Below are 22,434 nucleotides of genomic sequence, written 5' to 3' on the forward strand. Positions count from 1 at the left end.
CTGTGTGAAGAAGTATTTCCATTTGTCTGTCATCGTCATTGTTTGGTGACTTTGTTATAATTGCTTTATCTTGCCCAGGGCAACTCAAAGCAACTTACAACCAAACAAGAGAGAAGACCTCACATACATACATTAAAACCAAGAGGAAAAGGGAATACATTAAAAACATCCCATCCACTTCTAAAAGGCCACAAATAGTTAAAAGGCCGAAGGCCTGGTTATAGAGGAAAGTTTTTTCCTGTTGCCTGAAGATACGTAATGAAGGTGCCAAGCAAGCCTCCCTGAGGAGAGCATTTCACAAATGGGAAACCACTGTAAAAAAGGCCCATTCTTGTGTTGCCACCCTCTGGACCTCTTGTGCAGAAGACATACAAATAAGGGCTTCAGTGACTGCGGGGTCTGAGAATAAAGTTTTAATATTCAGTTTCTTTGGAGATCCACAAGTTCTAGTGTTGGGGAGAGGAATGCCTGCAGTTGTTATGCTACAACCTTCTCTAGGCACCTTACTAATAATACACAACTGGTTGGTAGTTACTCTGCATCAGAGGGTCCAGGGTGCCCTTGCCTTGTTGAGAACACTGGAGACCACCCTCTTAAACAGACATGCATTAACTACATTCTGAACCTGCCCACTCACATATTTTCTGCTTGTTTTTATTAGCAAATGAGGGCGAGGAGCAAGAGAGCACATATGGTAGTTAGACTCATTGCTGCAAGCACCCTGCCCACATAGTCAGGCCACATCATCTGAAATTGATCCTACACCAGTTTAGACATGCATGGCATTGGGCACCTCAACAGACTGCAACAACGAAGTCCTTCCAGAGTTCAGCGACTTTGTCTTCAAGGTATAAAGCAAAAGACCACAAAGACAGGTTATCTAAACACAAGTATGCATCTAGAATAATAGAAGGGACCTCAAAACACGTTTAGTCAGCAGTTATACAAAATCTGCGACTGCTCCATCCACTGTAGTTAAAACAGCTCATATCACCAGTAAGTTCTTTATAATGTTTAATTGAAATCCCCTTGTAATTTGAAGCTGTTAGTTTGGATCTACCCTGAATGACAGGAAATGAATTTGTGCTATGTAATAGCAATTCAAAAATTCAAAAGTTGCTGCTCTATTTCTTCTTAAATTTTCTAATTGGACTTGATTTCCTTTCCCCTCACTATACTGGAGGTCTTCCTCTGAGCAAGCTCCAGTTTTTAATTAAACTCTAAATCAGGCTGTTGATAATGTCCCCCCCCCCCCATTTCTAATTCTCTACAGTCACAATGCAATATAAACTTCTGTCAAAGTTAACAACAATGCAGAAGGATTGATCATATCTGATTCATCATAGTTTCAGCTACTTTTATCTGACCAAAGTCTATAACAATTTTTTCAAACAAATGCTTTTGAAATTCAGTGCAGGGCTATTGCTAATGGAATAGTATCAAGGCTGGGAGATACCCCTGTAAAAAAATCCCAGAGCCGTTCTGCCAGACAACGCAGACAGTCCTCTACTGAATGAAGGGTTCAAAAGTACTACTTTATGCGGAAGCTTAGAAAGTAACAGTTCGATTGCGGGAGGATGGCATCACATGGCAGTGTTGTGACGTCATCGAGTTCTCCTTCGTCCTCAACGGGCTGCTACAGCAGAGGCATGTGGCGCTGAGCCCTATGACATCACGCGCTGGCGTTATAGCATCACCGTGCGAGGTTGCTGCGAAGAAAGTATGACATCATTGCATCACGTTTGTCTCCGTGAAACCATGACGTCACCCTGCGGAGGACGGAAGTGACTCTGAAGGCGGGGGTGTTGGTTTAAGGGAACACCCTCCACCTCGAACAGTCTCCAAGGGGCGGGTGGGCGGAAACAGAGGCTAACCGAAGGGACTATTTCCTTTTCTTTTTCCAGCGGAGGGATTTTTTAAATGGTTCCATCAACTCAGAGGGCGGAGGGATATGACGCTGTGGGAGGAGTTGCGTGCCGTGCGCAGAGACGAAGGGGATCCGGCAGAGGCTGCTAGAGGGAGAGGGAGAGTCGGGGGGCAGCCGCGGAGACGGAGCGGGGAGGGGGCAAAGGACGGCCAGCCGAAAGGGCCCCCCACCCAGGCGCGAGGGGGACGGGAGCGCCACGCCAGCCCGCCTGCCGGCCTCCCTCCCTGCAGCCGGACCCTGCCAGCCAGCCAGCCACCCCTCCCCCATCCTTACTCACCTCACCGCTTCGGCCAATCAGCTGTGGGGGGGCCGCGACGATAGCGGAGGGTACCAGCCTCGCAGCCAATCAGCGCCAGGGGCTCGCGGGGCCGCTTGCCGCGAGCCTGGACGGAGGCGAAAAGGTGGGGTGAGTTGAAAAGCCCCCTCAACGGCCGGCGCTCTTAAAGGGACAGCTTGGGGGGTGTCGCGAGAAGAGGGGGCACTTTCCGCCGGAGGACAACAACCCCCCCTCCAACCTCCAGCGCCTGTCAATGGATTTAAAGGGAGCTCGGCCCTCTTAAAGGGGAGTTCTTCTCGGGCCCTCATTGTGACTGAGAGGGAGGGGTGGCCCTTAAAGGTGAAATTCGGGTTTCTCCGGAGGACCTTGAACGCTGGATCCTTAAAGGGCAGCGCAAGCTGACAAGGAGGAAAGAGAAATGCTTGGAGGGCTTTTCATTCCGGTCGTTGGGAGAGTCGGTGTCTGACAAGGGAGAACTTTAAATCCACATTCTTAAAGGGGAGGCCATGCTTTGGCAGGAAATGTGTGGCGGACTCAAAATCGAACACTCTTAAAGGGGAAATTGAGACACAGAGATCCGGACCCTTAAAGGCAAGGTCACACCCTGTGGGAGGAATCCGGGAGGCCTCTTCTTCACGGACCGAGGTTCGCGAGGAGGAGGAGGAGGAAGAAGAAGGTGTCGCTTCCCGGGAAAGCAGAAGAGGAAGAAGAAGAGATGGCCCCGCGGAGCCGCTTCCCTCGCGGGGAGCCCTCGGCCGAGCGGAGGAAGTGAGTTGCCCTCTGGGCGGAAGCCGCTTGCCATTGTTGGCAGGAGCCACCTCCGCAGTCTTAAAGGGGAGGCTGCCCAGGCTGGCAGCTCCGTCGGGGGCGAACCCCCAATTCCCCTGAGGGAAAGTCGAAAGTGACAGTTTCGCGGTTCGTCTCCGAAAAAAACCACACAGATAGGCACTTAAAGCAAAGGCTTCCTTCAACCTGCAAGAAAGTTGCCATGCGCTGGGGTTTGTTTTAAAATTGGGTTTTACAAACAAACAAATATATATATATATATATTTAAAGGCACACTGTGTCGCAGTTGGAGGGATGTAAAACCCTTGTCCAAGGCGAGGGTGCTTTGACAGATTTCCTTCCCCACCCAAACAGGAGGCTCCATGTTAGAGAGAGATCTCTGTGAGCTGGCAGGGGCTGATTTTATGTAAAGGAAGAAAAAGTTATTGGATCACCTTCCACTTCTTAGAGTTCTATGTTGAAAGTATTTAATTCTTTTTAATTTAATGGTCTTGCCTTTAAGACAAAGACCAAAAACAAGCAGAAAAAAACCAGAAGCTGCCATCCCTGTCACTTGAGAGGGAATTAAACTTGAATGAAAGGAGAGTTGTTTTGACTTTCCCAGAGCAAAAAGGATCCACTTGTGTTGAGTGGGCTCTCTAAATGTAAATCAAGGAAAGGTTGCTGACAACTGTAAGGTGTAAAGGCCAAGGATTTTTTGTTTTGGCCACGAAATACAAAACCCCTTTTTTTACGGAAAAGAAGAGAGGAGTTTTGTTCTTGCTTTTCCAAGTGGCATCTGTGGAAGAACAAGGGCTCAGTTGAGAGCAGCTGCAATGCAACTGGCTGGTGAAGGGTGAAGAGTGTCCCCCACCCCACCTCCTTGTGTGTCTGCAGTATCCACAGGACACAACACGACACATTCTCTGTACCTCAAGGGGGGAACCATGGAAGGAACAGCGGCAGCTCCTGCCCCATGCTGGAGTGGGGGAGGAGGCAGCAGTAGCCGAACACGGAGGCAGCGGCGTTGCTCACGGCGGGACCGTGAGAGCCGCTGCACTCGCCGCCGGGGAGGCCGTCCTGGGGATGGGTCTCGTCGTGGCCTCTCGTCATCTTCATCTTCAGGATCGGACAGTGAAGGCCCCTCCCCACCTGCTCCTGTGGCACCTGGAAAAGGCCGCTCCCTGCAGCAGCAGCAGCGTCGAAGGCGGCGGCCCCTGCGACGGCGGAAGAGACCCTCTGGATCATCCTGCAGCCGCGATGAGGAGGAGGAAGAGGAGGAGGAGGATCTCATTGATGGCTTTGCCATTGCCAGCTTTGTCAGCCTTGAGGCACTTGAGGTGAGGAAGTGTCCCAATCTCTGTCTGTGGGGTCTCAGGGGCCTTTGTACAGTCTGGGTGCTGAGGTTGGTTGGGAGTGATTTTAGTTCTGCGGGCCCCTTAGAGCTGTGATACAGAAAGGAAGAAGAAAGAGGGAGAACCTTGGATTCTCTTGTCCCCATAATTCAGAAAAGACACTGGCTTCTGCTTCTGAGACTCCACGGGAAGAAGTCAGCTAGGATGGGGTGTGCTGGAGAAGAGGAGTAAAAACATATGTAAATACTAGTATATTTTAAGTGCAGCAGGTTGTTGTTCCCCTCCCCCCTCTCCCTTTTGTCAGCATGGGATTCCCAAGTCAAGTGACAGTGATGGATCTAGTGGACAATCTGAGTTGCTCTCAGATAATAGCTGAAATTAAACAGATGTGGGTCCCTGATTGGTCTCTTGGTTGGGAGATCCCTAGAAGTCCCTTATAAGAGCAGAAGAACTTAAAGCTATGATTGGTAGTGTTCAAGCCATCTAGCACAGGACAAAGGCAGATTGGTTGTTTGAACTTCAGTTTGTTCTAGAAGCAGAAGCCAGTGGTGATATAAAAGGGAGCAAGACCATGGTAAGATGGTCTCCTGTCTTGTCAATCATCTCAAATAGGGAACCAAATGGACTCCTCAAATTAAACTGATTGGCATGTGGGAGAAAGGGGGGGGAGCAGGTCTGTTTTCTGGTAAATTGTTGTGAGAAGAAATACCCTTTTGTGAGAGACTGGAGGAGGAAGTAAGAGGGGGAGATGAGCTGCTGTCAGAGGAGTCTTCAGCACTTGAAATAAGATAAAATGGTTATTGACTAAAGGGAGCAACCATAGCTCAGAGCTGGTAATTTGTATATAAAAACTTGAATTAAATCCCTAGTAGTACTGGCTAAATGAACCCATTGTCTGCCTTAGTATAAGTGCCCCTTACATATGCAAAGGTATAGTATGAGACATAAAGCAAAGGAGGCTTTAGTAAGCTCCAATCAGTATGGTTTTGCTGTGAGTTTCTTAGTGTGTTGAAGTTATGGTCCCTTTTTCATGAATATTTTTAGGATTGGGATGTGGTCTAATCAACTCTGCATACCTTGGTGGGTGTGGGATTATGTGACTTCCGTAGGTGCTGATGTGTATCTCTCAGGTGACATACAAAACATAGCTGCTTCACTTGCTGAAGCAGCAAAGGAGGCTCTGCTAAACACAGGAATGCTCCAGGCTAGACTGGCTTCACCTGCCTTTCCAGCTTGACAGGACTGGGTGAGGAGCTGGGCGTGAACACAGGTGCCTTTGCCAAACTCCAAAGGAATCCAGTGCATTGCTAAGAACTATTCACTCCACAGCCACAGAAAATCACAGGGGTGGAAGAGCATGCCTTGGTCTGACACTCTGCCACCCCAAGACTGGCTGCTTTCTCTGGATAAAGTCCCAAACTTCTTATCTTCCTCTGAGGCCTTTCCTATTTGTTGGCATCTCTCTTGAGCTAAGCCAATCTTCCCTAAGTTATCAGCTCTCCCCAATGCACTGAAGGTGACTTTCATTTCCCGTAGTGGCCAGGTGAATGTCTGTTGACAGGACAGACTTCTTGGACTGTGCTGTGCAAATGCAGCATTCTAGATGCAACTGACCAGGCAAGGCAAGTGTGTGTTTGCTGAGCTTTTCAGAAAATTTTATCAATTGCTGCTGCTTACAGTGGTGTGTGGTATGGCTAGCTTCATTTTGTTTGGATTTAGAAGATTGACTAAATTACATTTTTATTTCACCATTTCTCCCAGGAACCCATGGTATACTTGGTTCTACCCCCCTACACTATTTTAAATGATGTTTCATTTTATAGTTTTATCTGATTTTTATGTTTTGTAGTGATATCTTTGTAACCCTCTTAGAGTCTATTGTAGTTAAGCAGTGTATAAATTGTTTAAATAAATAGATAGATAGATAAGATTTGATTAGATTAGATAATCTAATCTAACCCTAACCCTTCACATCTGGTCAGGCTAAGATCCTCAGGGACACCCTTGTTGTGTGTTGCCAGGCATAAAGGTAAAGGTACCCCTGCCCGTACGGGCCAGTCTTGACAGACTCTAGGGTTGTGCGCTCATCTCACTCTAGAGGCCGGGAGCCAGCGCTGTCCGCAGACACTTCCGGGTCACAGGGCCAGCGTGACAAGCTGCATCTGGCGAGCCAGCGCAGCACACGGAACGCTGTTTACCTTCCCGCTAGTAAGCGGTCCCTATTTATCTACTTGCACCCGGGGGTGCTTTCAAACTGCTAGGTTGGCAGGCGCTGGGACCGAGCGACGGGAGCGCACCCCGCCACGGGGATTCGAACCGCCGACCTTTCGATTGGCAAGTCCTAGGCACTGAGGCTTTTACCCACAGCGCCACCCGCGTTGCCAGGCATAGCCAGTTATTATTTTGATATATCCCCGACCTTCACCCTGAAGTCCCAGGATGGGTCACAGCAGTTTAAAATACAACATTTGAAACTGTATTAAAGGTCAGGGTAAAGAGGTGCATCTTCAGCTTATGACAAAAACTATATAATGAAGTTGCCAGATGCACCTTTGTGGGGAAGAAATTCCAGAGTTCAAAAGTTGTTCTCTCCTGGACCACCACTACCAGTTTCTGAGGGTAGTAGAACTACCAAGATGGTCCCTCTCTTGACCTTAACATCTGAGAGATTCTGTAGAGAAGGAGGCAGTCTTTCCAATATTTGGGGCTTAAGTTAAGGATTTTAAATATTAACGTGAGCACCGTGAATTGGTTCCGAAAATGAACTGGCAACCAGTGCAGCTGCTTTCAGAAAGGGATTGTGCGAGCTCTAAATGGAACTCCAGCCAGTAATCTGCCCACTGTGTTTGAAGTTTCTGGGTTGCCTTTAAGGGCAGTCTTCTCATGAAGCAAGATTGGAGAAGACCTTCTCTGCAGTGACACTCCCTTGGTGGAATACCCTTCCTTCTCATTGATGGGTGGCACTGTCTCTTTTTGGGTTTCATCATCAGCTGCAGACACATTTATTCATGCAGTCATTTTTAGGGTAGCAGTGCTTGGAGTAGGTGTTGAGATATTATATCTCTGCATTGGCTGCTGTTCTGGTTGACCTTTGATTAAATGTGGACTGGAAATATTTTAAATAAAAATTTAAATAAGAGAGATGGGCCCAAGGTCAACCAGTGAGGCTTTATAGCTGAGCAGAAGTTTAAACTGAGACCCTCTGTGCTGGTTCAACATTCTGCCACTACACCATGTTGGCTCTCAGTCTGGCTCTATTCTCATAATGCTTAGCATATGGTTATAATTTATCCCATTTTTATCCCATCCTTCTTTCAAAGAACTCAGGGTGATGTACGTAGCTCCCCATTAACCCTTCTCATACAGTTACAAGGGTGAGAGGCAGTGACTTGACCCAAAGCTGAGCAGAAATGGGAGTTCAGCTCTTCTTGATCAAAGCCCAGTATACACCACACCAATTCTCCTATACTGGATATACACTTTGATCTCTTAATTTTCCATGGTTTGTGTTTGTATAGAAGTGTAAATTTCTACCATATCCACACAATAATGTAAGAAGGGGTGTATGTTATTTCTGAGACCAGTCAGCCTGGTACAGATGATCAAGTAATTAACACACATAATCATTCCCACCTTCCCATTTATTATTATTACAGTTATTATTATTATTATTATTATTATTATTATTATTATTATTATTATTATCATCATCATCATTATCATTATCATTATTATTTATTTTATAGTTGCCTCTAGGGAGCTGAAATACATCCCAACATCCATCTGGGGTTAGCTTAGGGATTCCTGAGCTTTTCTGTGCTCAATATAGTTTTAATGCACACCTGCCTTGTCACCTTCCCACAGAAGGATGCTACCTTGAAGACCCCGGAGCGGCTGGAGCTTCGGATGAAGCATTCTGGAAAGAGAAAACGGGGAGAGGGGAACAACTCTGAGCCTGAGGATGAGGATGGGAGCTCAGAGAAGGGTCGCAGCCGGGAGAGAGCAGTGAGGAAGCGTACCAAGAAGCGGCACAAAGAGGTGAGACCCGTGGCTAAGGGATTGGAAACTGCTTTTTATTGTGTTGCCTGCTGTCAAGCCTGCTTTTATATGCTCCCCCCCCCCCATTTTGCAGGCTTAAGTTTAAATCTCTTGGGCAGCTAATTGGGTGATTTGTTGGGTTGGGGGAGAATGGACGTCAATTAGTATCGGTTGTGGCTGGTCTAGGACATGTTACCAACAGGATTCTGTTATCAAATAACTTTTTTTTATACACATGCTTGAAATTTGCTAGGTTTTGTTGTGCAAAAAGGCAGGCCTTATAGCAGCAACTAAACTCTATAGTGCTGAATAACTTGGCCTATAGTGCTGTATGTCTGGTGAATTTTCTTCTCTTTCTGAGTATGGCATTATGTTAAAAATATGGGTTGAGCAAGAGGCAAAATGAAAAGCTGCTAGAATTCAATGAGATTACATGAAAACGTTCTTCAGATCTTGAATACTAAGGCTAATTGAAAATTCAGGACATAAGGGAAACAGAGAGCTTAATGTGAACCAGAACATAGCATCTTGCCTGGGCCAAGCTACTAAATCTGTAAAACAGAGTTTATTTGAGCTTGTGCAGCATAGCTTTCCTTTGCTGTTAAATTACCATATTTTTCCTGCAGAAAAGGATTAAAAATAAAGGATTCCAAGTACAAGGGTATTGCCCTGAGACAGGTTGAATCTCAGCACTCCTGTTAGCTGACAGCAACAGAGCGGGAGCAAAGTTGCCCTCAGAAAATGGGACTCCCTCCACAGGAGGGCTTGTGGTTTATTTATTAGAGGGCTTTCTGTTGTGTTGTTGAATCTCCAAATGGCAGATGAGTTTTGGTGACATCAGCAATGACGCTGCCTCGATAGGGTTGGAAATATTACTAATAATTTGATTTGAGGATAGAGACAAATCCCAACCCAGGAAAATTGCTCTTGGCATCCTCAAAATGCCTAATAAATTTAGAGCAAATAGTGGAGCGGTGGGCATGTTTGGACAATTGTATAAACTGAGATATGAATGACTCCTGTGCATCTGCATTCAGGTGCCTGGCTTCTTCCTTTGCTCAAGCTGAAAAACAAGCCAGGAAGTATTGGCTAACTATAGTTTCACGTTGCATCTGAACTAGGAAATGCTGGTCAATGGCTTCTGAAAAATCTAGGCTATGAAACCAGGGTTTAAAGTTGGTTTAATACTTGAGTTGTTTTGGAAGTTATTAACTATAATTTCCTGGTTTGGCCATCATGGGATATTATAGTTAACTGATCTTCCTGTCTTGTTCATTTGCACAAAGGGAGGAGTGAAGTGACTGCATGAGGAGGAAAGAGACGCATTCATATCTCAGCTTTTTAAGCTGAGATGATCATCTGAATGCAGCCAATTTGTGTCTCTGTGTAGCATGCCAGCCAGAATCTCCTCATCTTTGTGGAATACTCGGCATGTATTTCTAAGGAGGACACATTTTTCTTTTATTTTCAGTATTGCTCTTAAAATCTATTACTCTCCTGACAAAACAAGGATGCTTTCTCTTAATTTTTTATCTTTGGGATTTTTTATCTTTGGGATTAACAGCCTCCTATCCTTCTGAGTCTAATCTATCTTTCTTTATTTTCCTCTCTCTGCCCCCACCCCCGGCCAACCTTTATTTTCTTTTTCCAGCCTTCTCTCCAATCCTACCTGGAAACTGGATATATAGTAAGTGGGCAATGTATAAGCATTCTCTCCCACACCCCTGTTCTCTTGGTTTGGGCTGTAGTTTTTGTTAGTGGTGAGCCCTGGCTGCACACAGCTTCACAGGGCACTGTTTTAGCTTCCCAAATATTATTTCCTTGGCATCCTTTCCCACCTGTGAACTGGAGCAAGGGTGTGTGTGTGTGTGTGTGTGTGTGTGTGTGTGTGTTGTAAATGGCCTCCAGGAGATCTGTAACTAATCCTCTCCACTTGGTGCTAAACCATGGGAGATGCTGGTCCCTTGGAGAGTGCGAAGGCACCAAGGCTTCTTCCTGAATCTCTGATGGATTCAGCCGTGCTTCTTTGCAGTGATGCCTGCCTGCATGATTTATTTGCATTTGATTCTGTTCCCTTCTGGGACCTTGGGTGGTCCATGGGTTTGGGGTATCAGAATATCAGTCTTTCCATGTGCCATAAAATCCTACCATAAGTCTTCTGCAGAGCCTGCTGCTGACCAGCATTGTGGTGGGGTGTGTGTGTGTGCCACTGAGGAGCATTTCCAGTTTGCTGTACTGACGGACTTCCTTCCTTCTTTCATTCTCCTTTTGCAGTGTGATACAGAAAGTGACCCAGAGGAGCAGGTAGGCATTGACCCCACCCTAGTCCTGTAATTTGCCAGGCTTCACTTGTGACTGCCACATCACTTGACACTTGTATGGGAGTTTTGGGGCAGGGCAGATATTGCAAAATGGACCCAGCAATTTGGAAAACGCCAAGGTCCCGTTTCTCTGCATACCGAGCCACATGGGATCCAATTCTCCATATTTCTCATCCCACACAAATGTTGGTGTTGTGAATACTTGAACCACATGGATCTTTGCACAGTGGTGTTAAGGTGCTGTGGAAAATGTGCAGACATTGGGCCTTTATTTATCTTATTTTATTAATGATTTGTCTTCCACATGAGTCTCAAGACGATTTACATAAAAACAACTAAAAATAGCTTTGAAACCTGTACACAAAACAACAAAAGGTATGTTTAAAACCAATATGGAATAAATACCTTCTCACCTGGCTGGAAAAGCTTGTCAAAACAAATGTCATAAATTGCTTTCCAGAAAGTACAAATAGTGAGCAGCTGCCATATCTCTCTGAGAGTTACCATGGAGCAAGCTTCTGATATGTTAGGGACTTCAAGGGGACACTTTTGCAGAATACAGTGACCTATCTTGGTATACAAGGGCAGCAGGTCAAAATGAGCACCTTGAATTTACCTGGAAGGGTGTAGGAGGCCAGCATTTGTCAACACTAGCATAATAATTTCCCAGAGGCCTGTTCCTTTTGGAAGGAAAGCAACCGTGTTCTGCACCAACCATAGAAGTAGTGACTAGAAGTAGCAAATCTGTCCTTATTTGCATGACAAGCTACTTCCATTGCTTGCTTCAGAAAGAAATAGCATTTGTGTCCTTCAGAAGCTTCCTGACTGCTTTTCAAGTTGGCCTCAAAACAATTTGAGATGGTGCTTATTTTGTGCTGAATTCTCGTCTCTTGACTAAATAATGAGTGGCCGCTATTTCTTGTCTCTGTAGGCCTCCGTTGATGACCTCGAACAGTCATTCACTGTCTCAACCAGCAAAGGTGGGTTTAAGTGCACAGGGTGGGGGCTGCTGGTCAGAGTAGAAAATACTGGCCTAGATGGACAAATAGTCTACCTTCCTTTAATGTATATTCACAACCATATTCCTATTAGCATCACTGAGACTGCGCTCTTGTCCAAACACCAAGGTGCCAGAAAGACTCTTAATAGACAGCGTGATATTCTGGTAGGAGTCACTTGCACTGAGTTTCCTTTCCTCTGCCTCATCACATTTCCTGTGGTGTCCTGGGAGCAGATAAGCTCCACTAGATTATTTCTCTTTTTGAAAGCTAATGTAAGTTTTTTGAGTAATAGCAACACCTAATATCTATTCATGCTAAATGCTTGAAGTACTGTGACCAGGTGGGCCTCTTCTCCAGGTGTGTTTTCTGCTCCCTTTGTGTTTGCTGTTTCCTAGAGTTTTTAGGGTCCAATTGCTTAAGAATAGTTCCTTCCTCCGCCCCCCAAAAGGATTCTTTGAAGTAGATTGTGACACAGCCCCTCTCCTGCTCAACAGGACATGTGGCTGATTTGCCGAGCCAGGGAGTCTATGGCTCAGCAAGGATTGAACCAACAGTTCAAAGTCTACTCACCTGGTACTCTCAACCTCTGTTTTTTCTTTCTGTTTCTGCCCCCAGCAGCCTCGGGACCCATTGGTGCATTAAATGGGAGCTGTGAAGCCAAACTCTCTGTGATCCCTAAAGTCTCTGGCCTGGAGCGGAGCCAGGAGCGTAATTATGAGGCCGACCGGGACCCCCTGCTAGTGCCTTTCCTGCCCAAGGAGCCCCCTTCTCAGGCAGCCGCAGCCCCCGCTCCAGCTCAGGCCTTGCCCCCCAGTCCTCCCGCCCCACCTCCCACCAGGACAAGGGCTCAGACGCCTAATGCTGTTCGCGGGACACCCCAACCCAAAGGCCAGCTGCCTCCGATGCCTCAGGGGGGAGCCGTCCCCCACAACCTCACCCAGAGCCAGCTGCACATGAAGGTACCGCCCTTTGCCAGTCAGACGCAAGCGCCATACGCTGTAGGGCTGGATCTCAGCACCGGAGGGTGAGTCCCAGTGCACTTTCTCTGTTTCTCATTCTTGCTTTCCCTCCTCCCTCTATTTCAAGCTTTCTCATGTCCCTCTTATTTGTCTTCCTTTCCTTTTTTTGTCCCCTCTCCCTTTGCTTCCCCCTGCCTTTGACCCATCACTCATCATCCTCCTCCTTGTTCCCTTCAAGCAGTCTCCCTTCTATCCTTTGTGCCTTAATAATAATAACACTTCATAGAGCTCTCATAAGGATTTTTTATTTTCAAATCACTATTTACATCACTGTAAAGTAAGTCAGTATTGGCATCCTTATATTCATCCCTATATTGCATATTGCAACTGGGTTGACTGGAGCTGATGGGGGAGAGAGAGATGCTTGCCGAAGGCCACCTCTGGCAGAGGCAGGATTTGAACTCGGACTTCCTGGGCCCCATTTTGTGACTACTCAGTGCATGTTGGCTGCACTCACCTCTCCCCCCACATTTTCTCTCCTTCTCTTATTCATTTTTTTTTCTCCTTGAGTGTTGCCATTTATCCTCATTTTTTATTACAGGAAATGTTTTATTCTTTCTTTGCAACTGACATTACTGCACTCACTTGGAAGATAATTGATTTGGCAATATTAAAGTGCAGATGTGTCCCAGCTTAACTTGGCAGCCTAAACACCCATAATGAGTAATCCTTTATGTAGGATTACTTCAAATAGAAGACCCTCTGTCTCTGGCTTGTCTTCGCAACAGCCCAATGAGGCCTGTTGTTGTTGTTTCCTTTTTGCTGACTAGAGACTTCTGGTTGGGCAAACCTTGTATTCAAGCCCCCCCTACTCCCCCCCCAATTGAATCCATTGCTGAGTTGAGATTTGAACCCAAGCCTCCTGGGTCCAAGTTCAGTGCTCTCTTCAGTGCTTCTGTGCTCTTCTGGCTTCCATCGTTACTCTGTCTCCTCCTGACTTCCCCACTCCAAATTTATTTTTCTCTCCCTTTTTCAGGTGCAGCCGCGGCGCAGCTCACCCCAAGCCCATTCTCCCTCCATGCTCCCCCTCTTCCTCTCAGCTCCCTCACCGGCCCTCCACCCCCTCGCTGGCCCTGCCTCCCCACGCCTTCCCGCCCACCCTTCGGCCCCCTTCCCACCACCACCCAGGCATGTTCACCCCCTCGCCTGGCCTCCCACCGCCACCCCCGCTGCTTCAAGTTGCCGGGCACCCAGCTGCAGCCGCTGCCATATCTGGTAAGAGGGACTTGGCGGGAGGGGTGTGGCTGAGAGAGATCTGCAGTCTTGGGGAAGATGGTCGGGGCTATGTAGAAATGGCAAGGGGTGAGAAAGTGGGGTGTAGGCTAAGAAAATAGAAGGTTACTGTCATATTTTTCATGTTTTATGATAACTTTAGAATCCAGAGAACTCTGTGTAAAAAATTTTTTTGTAGCCCTCGTGGTGGCGGTGGTTGGGGCTGGGGAAAAAGAAATGTTTGGATATACAAGGGCAACATGAAGCAGAAAGGAAAGGCTGGAAGTTGGGGCAGGGGAGGAGGAAAATAACTGCCAGGGCAAATATACGAAGGGTTTTATTTGTGTGTAGCAGTGCTGGCTTTGAAGGTGTAATGCTTATTGGCAGAAAGCCTTGGCAAGAAGAGGAAAAATCTGGAGTCTAGCCTAGAGAAGTACTTCCAGAAAAACTGGGAGTTTCTGTAAGGCAGGGCTGTGTGGCTCTAGTGAGTTGTACGGGTGAGGTGATTTGGGGTGGGTGAGTGTCGAATCTTTTCCACGTTTGCTTCCTTTCCTTGCTGGCTCCGCACCCCAAGCAACTTGCTGTCGGGTGACTTGTTCTTCTACCTCCCTAGAACAAGAACTAATCCGCCAAGACCTGAGTTCACGCTTCCTCACGGCCCAAGGCGGCGCCGACATGGGGGCTGCCGCCATCCGCCCGCTGGCCTTCCAGTTCCACCAACACAACCACCAGCACCAGCACACCCACCAGCACACCCACCAGCACTTCACCCCTTTCCCACCAGGCATGGTGCCCACAGCCAGTCCAGCCATGGTGAGTGTAATCCTGGTGAGATTGCTGGGAGAAAGGGAGGGTGGGCATTGGGAACCATAGCTGCATCCCCTCCCTAGTGTAGGGCTGAGTTTGTCGGTGAGAGCTGAGATGATGTGCAGGATGGGACTCTCCCCTCAGAGTTTTCTCACTTCTCGCTTGTGCCTCTCTCTTCCTCTCTCTTGCAGTATGAGAAATACCCAGGCAAGATGGATGGGCTCCTGCGACACAATGTAAGTGCGGCCTTCTTGGAGTAGGGAGCGCCCAGGGGGTTGACCTGTTGGCAGGGGGACCCAAGGAAGCTCTGAGAGTTGTGTGTCCTGAGGAAGGAGCAAACACCCCCCTTCTTTCCCTTCCCGCCTTGGTTTTCTCTGGGTGGCGCTTCCATTGCTTTCTCTTCTTCTTCCAGTTTTATGCCGCCTTCCCCCCAACCGTGTCGGGGATCTCCCCGGTCCTGCCTCCCGCTGTGACTTTTGGCTCCCTGCAGGGGGCGTTCCAACCTAAGGTGAAGCCTCCAGACATAGTAGACAAATGGGCTTTTCTGTTCTTTTTATCTTGGAAGGGGGGAAGTTCTAGAATTCAGGGCTCCTGGGTTCCCCCTCCCCAACCTCCTGGTGGATTTTTAGCAGGGAGGGCGGAGGGCCAGGACTCCTGGGGAATCGTATGTGAAGAGTTGGGGGGAGCAGAGTATGGGGATGCGGGGAGCCAGGGTTACTGGGGAGAAGTGGAGCCCCAAAGCTTTTGAGCATGAAGAGCAGGTGCTTGGACTCTTGGGTTCATCTGCTGGCTCTGGGAAAGAAGTGGGGCCGAGGGGAGCATCCCTCGTGATTTGGAGAGCATGCATGTGTGTCCTGCATGGAGTGGCATTCTCCCCTCGCCCTGAGGTGGACAGGGAGGCTGGGAGCCAGAGCTCCTCAATAGCTGGGTTGGAGAGCCAGGATTCTATGTGGAAAACAGAGAAGGCGGGGTGCAAGAATGGATTTCTGACCTCTGCCAAGAGGATTGCACGATTCTCTGTGTGCTTGGGAGAGGGATCTGAATGTGGAGAGAGGAGAGTTCTCCTCAGCAGCCTGTCTCCTCCTGACCCACTGTTTCTTCCCCAGAGCACTAACCCTGACCTGCCATCCCGGCTGGGGGCTGTCCCACCTACCTTGTCCCAGAAAGGCACTCAGGTGAGTGTGCCATCTGTATAGGGGGCGGGGCAGTGTGGAAAGGATGACTAACCTCCCACTTGGCTTTTCTGTCTCCTTTCAGCTCACCGATCCCTTCAGGCCGACGCTAAGAGTGAGTAACCCTGGGACCCCTCCTGGACACGGTGCAGTGGGGTGGCTGCTCGGGGTAGCAAGGACTAGTGATGGCTGACCCCACAGGGGGCGGCGGTGGGGAGAGGGGCTCAAGTCAGGGTGTAGGGCAGCTTGTGCCTGGCCCAGCAGGGACATAACGTACAGAGCTGATGGTTCCCCCCTCTCTCGTAGAAGCCCGGGAAGTGGTGCGCCATGCACGTCCGTGTAGCATATATGATCCTGCGGCACCAGGAGAAGATGAAGGTAGGGTGGGCCTGCGCCACCTCCCCCCTCCGCCTGCGTACAGTGATGGGGTGTGGCGCAGCTCCTGCTGGTAGCCGCCAGAGGGTCGCTGCAAGCAACGGGAGAAGCCTCTCCCATTCTGCTCTTCTGATGTCTGTGCTGGACCCTGGATGCAAGGCGGGGTCTGTGAGTCTGGGATAGGAGGCGGGTAAACGGGAACCGCAAGACCAGAGCCTGGGGCTGGGCAGGAGCAGGAGGTGTCCCTGCCAAAGAGTGGGCTGCGGAAGCTGCTGTGAATAGCGTGCCAGGCCTGGTTACTCAAGGGGGGCCTCTGTATCCTTTATTTCCTCTCAGCTGGTGCAGGGTGACCCCCAGAAATTGGACTTCCGGAACGACCTTCTCACTGGTTTGCCTGGGACGGGAGCCTTTGGCAGCCTGCCTCACAGCCAGGAGCTGGCACGTCCAGCCACTCTCTTCACAGCCTCAGGTTGGTGCCTAACTCCCCATCCTGCAGTTTAATAATAATAATAATAATAATAATAATAATAATAATAATAATAATAATAATAATTTATTATTTATTATTTATACCCCGCCCATCTGGCTGGGTTTCCCCAGCCACTCTGGGCGGCTTCCAACAAAATATTAAAATACAGTGGTCTGTTAAACATTAAAAGCTTCCCTGAACAGGGCTGCCATCAGATGTCTTCTAAAAGTCTAGTAGTTGTTTTTCTCTTTGACATCTGGTGGGAGGGTGTTCCACAGGGTGGGTGCCACTACCGAGAAGGCCCTCTGCCTGCTTCTCTGTAACTTGGCTTCTCGCAGCGAGGGAACTGCCAAAAGGCCCTCAGCGCTTGATTCTTAAAAGGCTGAGGGCACTCTGTAACCCAGCCTGCCAGATTTCTGGGCCTCCTGCAAACTCTGTGTACACTCTTTCTATGGTACTTGGAGGCTCCCCTAGAACTATGCCAGTAATGATAGTGAGCTTTTTGAGGGACCCAGTGTGCAGGATTTCAAGGGTGGTTCCCCCCCCCCCCGGTAGCCCTGCCTGTGAAATGTGAACTGGTGTGCCTTGCCATTTATATGGTTGTGTCAAGGCAGCTAAAAAAGACACTAAAAAGATTATGTGCTGCTTAGATTATTGGTAGTGACAAGGGACTCTTACTCCTGCTTATGTTTTTGGGAGCCCAGCATCCTCTACCTGAAAGATAGTATCTCCTTGTATTAACCAGCCCAGATGCTGAGATCCTCAGGGGAGCCCCTTCTCAGTCCCATCAACATCAGAAGCACAGTTGGTGGTGATGTGAGGGAGAGCCTTTTCTTTGGCTGCTCCTGTATTGTGGAATTCCCTCCCAAGAGAGGTTAGCTTGGTTCCTTTTTTGTATCCTTCTGCCAGCAGGCGAAGATGTTCCCATTCAGACAGACTAAGGTGCAGACAATGGTGATCACTTTGCCACTGTCAGGGCAAACTGCATTTTAACTGCTGGTTTGAAATGGGTTCTAAGGGATTTTCACTATTGTTTTTAACTAGTTTGTTTTTACTACTTAGTATGTTGTAATGATATTTTTTAATGTTCGAAGCTGCCTTGATCCCAACTTGGGGAATAGGTAGGCTACAAAAATGTTAAATCATCTCAGTAACCGTGAGGTGCACCCCCTTTTGTCAATCCCAGCATCTTGACCACTAATGTTTCTTCATGCTTCTGTCCTGCAGGTGCCATCCACCACCCAGGCAGTGGCACATCATTTGGTCCTGCCGGCACCCCTCATGGCTCCTTCCTCAGCCCCAGCCCCCACATTGGTAAGAGCTGGCGCACCAGAATGCCAGGGCCGGTGGGGCAGGACCCAGCATCTTCCATACGATTGTTCACTCCTCTGCTCGCCTCTTTTCCAGATCCCTTTGGCAGGCCCCCCAGTTTTGCCTCCCTCGGGGCGCTCTCCAATGGGGCTTTTGGGGGCCTGGGGAACCCATCTTTCAGTGAGTATTGTTTGGGGGTTAGGGGCATAAAATCTGTAATTAATGGGGCCAGAATGGTTCTCTAGGCTGACTTACAGATGGGGATTTGAACACAGGACTCTTTCCTTTCCTTTTACTCCACCCTCTACTCTTACAGCTGAAGAAGTAACTCAGGAAACTCGGTTTTCCATCCCAGCCCTTGCAGCCCCATTATGAAGAACTAGAGACGGAAAATCCTGGGTTCTAAGTTTTGGGCTTTTTTTTTTTTTGCTCTCCCCTTGTTTCACCCACATTCCTTTGTTTCCCTCTCAGAGCTGGAAGGAAAACCCAGGAGCTATGGGTCCCACCCTCTTCCTTCTGCCAATTTCTGTGTCCCCTCTCAGAGGCTAAGTTTCAGGACTTTTCCCATTGAGCCAAAGCTTTTGAAGTTCCTCCCTTTGCCTCCATTTGTGGTGCTCCTACCACCTGGCTGCCATTTCAAGGCTAAGGCTTTACGCCTCTTCCTTGCAAACTTGAAGCTGTTAGGACTGGTCTAAACTTTCAGAAAAGCAAATGGGGCAATAGCTGGGTTGGGGCAGGAGTGGAATAGAGAGAGAAATTGTGCCCTTAGGAAACGCAAATATTAGGAGAAGCCCAAGTCAGAACCTGTGTCCTTGGTATGCTGGCTTCCTTCATGCAGAAAGTTTTGGTTGTGAGATAGCATTAATACGTGTGATGCATCCCCCCCCCCCCATTCACTAGCAGCATTTGGGAGGGGGCTATTTCTGAATGATTGCATGCACGAGCTCTTATTTATGCTCTTTTCACCATGGTGCAATGTTCATCAGTGCTCTAGACATGATGGCTAAACTCTACCTCCATAGTCGGAGGCAGTAATGCTTCTAAATACCAGAAGCCACAGAAGGGGGAGTGGTCTTGGGCTCACTTCCTGCTTGCTGGTTTCCCACAGGTGTCTGGTTGGCCAGTGTGAGAACAGGATGCTGGACTAGGTTTGCCATTGGCTTGATCCAGCAGGCTCTCTTTATATTCTTATTCCAGCTTGGGGGCCTAGTTGCCCCCACACCTCTTACCTGGGTGAGCCCAGCTGCCTGGGGCTTTTGAGAACCCCACTGCAAAGGGGCCATGGGGACAGCAGTCTTTTCTAATGGGCCAGTTCCAATCTTTCTTCTTTCCCCTCCCAGACTCGAGTGCTGTCTTTGGGCAGAAGGACAGTCCCGGAGCTCCAGCCTTCCCTAGCCCCCATGAGGCATGGAACCGCTTACACCGCACACCCCCTTCCTTTCCCACCGCCCCAGCCTGGCCCAAAGGTGGGGCTGGAGATGGGGCTGAGCGTGGAGGAAGCCAGCATGAGAAGGAGAGCGAGAAGCCAGAAGGGCCAGTGATCAAGGATGAAAAGGACAGGTAAGAGGCGGGACACAGAGGTGATGACAAGGGGGTCAAGGCTGTTCCTGGATGAAGAGTGAATGGAGTTCGATACGGTGGAACCTCTGTTTTTGAACGTAATCCATTCCAGAAGACGGTTTGACTTCTGAAACGTTTGAAAACCGAGGATCAATAGGCAGTCTGCAAAACCCATTAAAAACATGGAAAAACATGCAGTGGAAGCCGTTCGACTACTGATGCGCATTCAAAAATGGAAGCAATTACTTCCAGGTTTTCGGCATTCGGGTTCTGAATTGTTCTGCTTCTGAGATGCTCGAAAACCGAGGTTCCACCGTATTCAGGAGAGGGAGGGCAGTTGCTGCTCTTTGGGACTCTTTAGGTATGGGTGGAGTAAGAGGCAGTTGGGGCAGCCCAGTATGACAAATAAGGGGTCTGCATAGGGCTGGGTGACAGTGCCAGGTTGTGGAGAGTGACTTTTTCCCGCCCCAGCACAAACTTTCTTTTCCCTGTGTATGTTTCAGAGATGCCCTCTTCTCGCGCCATCCACTGCGTGCCTCTCCAGCTACTCCCACCCCAAAGAACCTAGCACTGGCTCACGAGGAGCCCCCAGGCCGGTCACACATCCCAGCAGAGCGTGAGCATCGCTACGGAAGCCCGGCAGGTTCAGGCCACGCCTCCCGCTCACCTTACCCAGAGCTGCCTCTGAAGAAGGAAGTGAAGGTCAAGGAGGAGCCTGAGTTGACGGGCTTTGAGGGGGCGCTGCGCACGGGGCCTCCCTTCCACAGCACCCTGCATGTTTCCCACCCCCTGGGGACGCTGGCTGTGTTTGAGAGACCCCAGACCGGAACTGGCGGAAGCGTCTCCCCATACCTGGTTGCTGCCCCACCCTCAGCTGCCTCCTATGCTGCGCTCGAAGCCTGGCGTGAGCCCTATCACCGGGGGCTGGAGCTGCACCCGCTACAGCGCCTGCCCCGCTACCTGGAGACCCCGTCGCCTGCCGCCACTGCCGCCGAGGACTACGAACGGGCCCGGTTATATGGCCTGGCGCCCCCACCCCACCCCAGCCTCATGGCCTATCCCCGCCACCCAAATGGGCTGCTGGCAAAAGCCACCCCTGCTGCGGCTGCTGCCGCGGCTGCTGCCGCTGTAGGACTGCTGAGCGCCCCCCCGCCTCTCATCCCTGCTTCGAATGCTCGGCCCTGCTCCCCCCGCCGTGCGCCTGACATCCGGGAACTGGCAGCCTACAAGGACCGGGACTCCAGATAATATTGCTCTGGGACATGTGCGCACCTGTATCAAGCAGCTTCCCTTGTCTCCAGTGGACTGGTGGGGTCAGCGTGAGCCCTGGGCAGAGAAACCGAGCCCCCCATCCCCTTCCTGTCAGGCAGGGATAAGAGTGCAGCCTCCTGCTGCCTTAACCTGAGGAGCACCCAGCCACCCCTCCCAGAAGGACTTTCGCCTCCTTCAGCTATGAATAGTTGGAACCTCTTCCAAGCTCAGGTTGGGGCTTAAGAGATACGGGGTGTGGTGTCTCTGTTTTAGAGGTGTTTGTGGCGGAGGGAGGGCAGGAGTCGAGGGGCTGGTGTGCCCCCGGTTTGGGGTCCCGGTTTCTTCCCAGATCCCTCTTCCTTACAGGTTTTGTGTCTGCTTCCAGTATTCCTGCTGGGCTGAAATGGCTCTGGGGCGTGTTCTTCTCCCTCAATGGACTGATGGGAAAGCTGCTTTCAGGGGAAGGGGGAGGGCTGTATCTTGGGGCACCTCCCCCTGCCAGGCAGTGTAAATATTTATATATTCTGCCCCAAGCAGGTGGGGGAAAAGGTTTTTTTGTACATTTATAAAAGGTTTGAGATTGTGATTTTAAAAGTGACTTCTCCCTCTTCTCCTGTCCTCCCCCCACGGCTCCCCTTGTTTTTACTGTACTGCTCTTTTCTATACCTGTATCCGCACCCTCTCCGCCTCCCGGTCCCTTTCCTCCTTCTGTAATTGACCGGAAAGGTGCAGTGAGGAGGGTGCAATGCACTTGTCCAGTGCCCCTTTTCTTCCCCAGGTTGGTTAATTAAACCCCAAACTGGTGCTTCTGGATTCCTCGGTGTGTGCGTGTGTGTCTTTGGGTGGCTGGCGGGGAGGAGGGCAGGAGGAAGAGGCGGGGAAAGCACAAGACCTCTACAATCTTTCTCACTTCAATCCTGGGTGTTTAGCCCCATCTGTTGGAAGCAGGACACTATTAGATTAAAACTGGAGTTCTGGGGAAAGGGAGGCTGGCACCCTGGACGAGTATAATTTTTGTAGCCCTTTAAAAGATGAAAGGGAACAAGACTTGGAGCCAAACTGTACACTGTTTGATCAAGATTCCCCCAAAAGCATCACATCTCCAGAGCAACTGTGATGGTATGCAAGTAGGACACTGGTTTTACAGGAGGTGAAATACTTTGGCATGAAGGCAGCATCAACAGTGTTTTTGCTTTGGAAGAGAAATGAAACCCTCATTTTCGTCTCCCTCTTCCCTCACCCTTTTGCTTTAGGGACAAAATGATAAACCAGTGCGAGTGGCTGCCTGAAATTGAAGGTGGGTTTTCCATTTTCCTGCCTCTACCTTTAATCCTTCCTGCACAAGTCCTAGGCTTAGAGCCCAGCAGACAAAGCCCTTTCTCCAAAGCATGATCCCACACCCCAGAGGGCAACTTAAGAAATGCCCATTTAAAAGCGAACACCTGCCAGGGACTTGGGCAAAATGAAATGGTCCAAGATACCTGCATGACAGACTTCGTAATGCCTTTGAAGTTGGGACAAAGTATGTTTTGGTGCCTCTCACTTGCATTGCTATAAGCCATGCCAAGACACTA

The 22,434-nt window shown here is 49.2% G+C and overlaps 1 protein-coding gene across 7 annotated transcripts; it reads left to right on the forward strand.

Annotated features, from left to right (window-relative positions):
• Positions 1-2,034: 2,034 nt before the first annotated feature.
• Positions 2,035-21,673, forward strand: FBRS (fibrosin). Of its 7 annotated transcripts, none has more exons than XM_081165833.1 (18): positions 2,037-4,309; positions 8,189-8,362; positions 10,014-10,049; positions 10,637-10,666; positions 11,615-11,663; positions 12,300-12,708; positions 13,680-13,918; positions 14,529-14,728; positions 14,914-14,958; positions 15,135-15,230; positions 15,829-15,897; positions 15,980-16,009; positions 16,201-16,272; positions 16,606-16,738; positions 17,966-18,052; positions 18,146-18,229; positions 19,390-19,609; positions 20,113-21,673. In XM_081165833.1, exons 1-18 carry the CDS (start codon positions 3,917-3,919, stop codon positions 20,855-20,857), a joined length of 3,111 nt encoding a protein of 1,036 aa, XP_081021959.1. In that variant the 5' UTR covers positions 2,037-3,916; the 3' UTR covers positions 20,858-21,673. The 7 variants fall into 7 exon arrangements, with proteins under 7 accessions (XP_081021961.1, XP_081021957.1, XP_081021959.1 ...); XM_081165834.1 differs by having other exon boundaries at positions 12,303-12,708; XM_081165829.1 differs by having other exon boundaries at positions 17,966-18,229.
• The last annotated feature ends 761 nt before the right edge of the window (positions 21,674-22,434 follow it).

This window comes from Podarcis bocagei, assembly GCF_964188305.1.
Source record: "Podarcis bocagei genome assembly, chromosome: 13".
Classification (NCBI taxonomy): domain Eukaryota; kingdom Metazoa; phylum Chordata; class Lepidosauria; order Squamata; family Lacertidae; genus Podarcis; species Podarcis bocagei.

Excerpts from the sequence above, each read along its gene's own strand:
- FBRS (XM_081165829.1), top strand. The coding sequence starts at position 3,917 with ATGGAAGGAACAGCGGCAGCTCCTGCCCCATGCTGGAGTGGGGGAGGA. Across the intron at positions 8,363-10,013 it reads CCAAGAAGCGGCACAAAGAG|CCTTCTCTCCAATCCTACCT; the intron begins GTGAGACCCGTG and ends TTCTTTTTCCAG. Across the intron at positions 14,959-15,134 it reads ATGGGCTCCTGCGACACAAT|TTTTATGCCGCCTTCCCCCC; the intron begins GTAAGTGCGGCC and ends TTCTTCTTCCAG.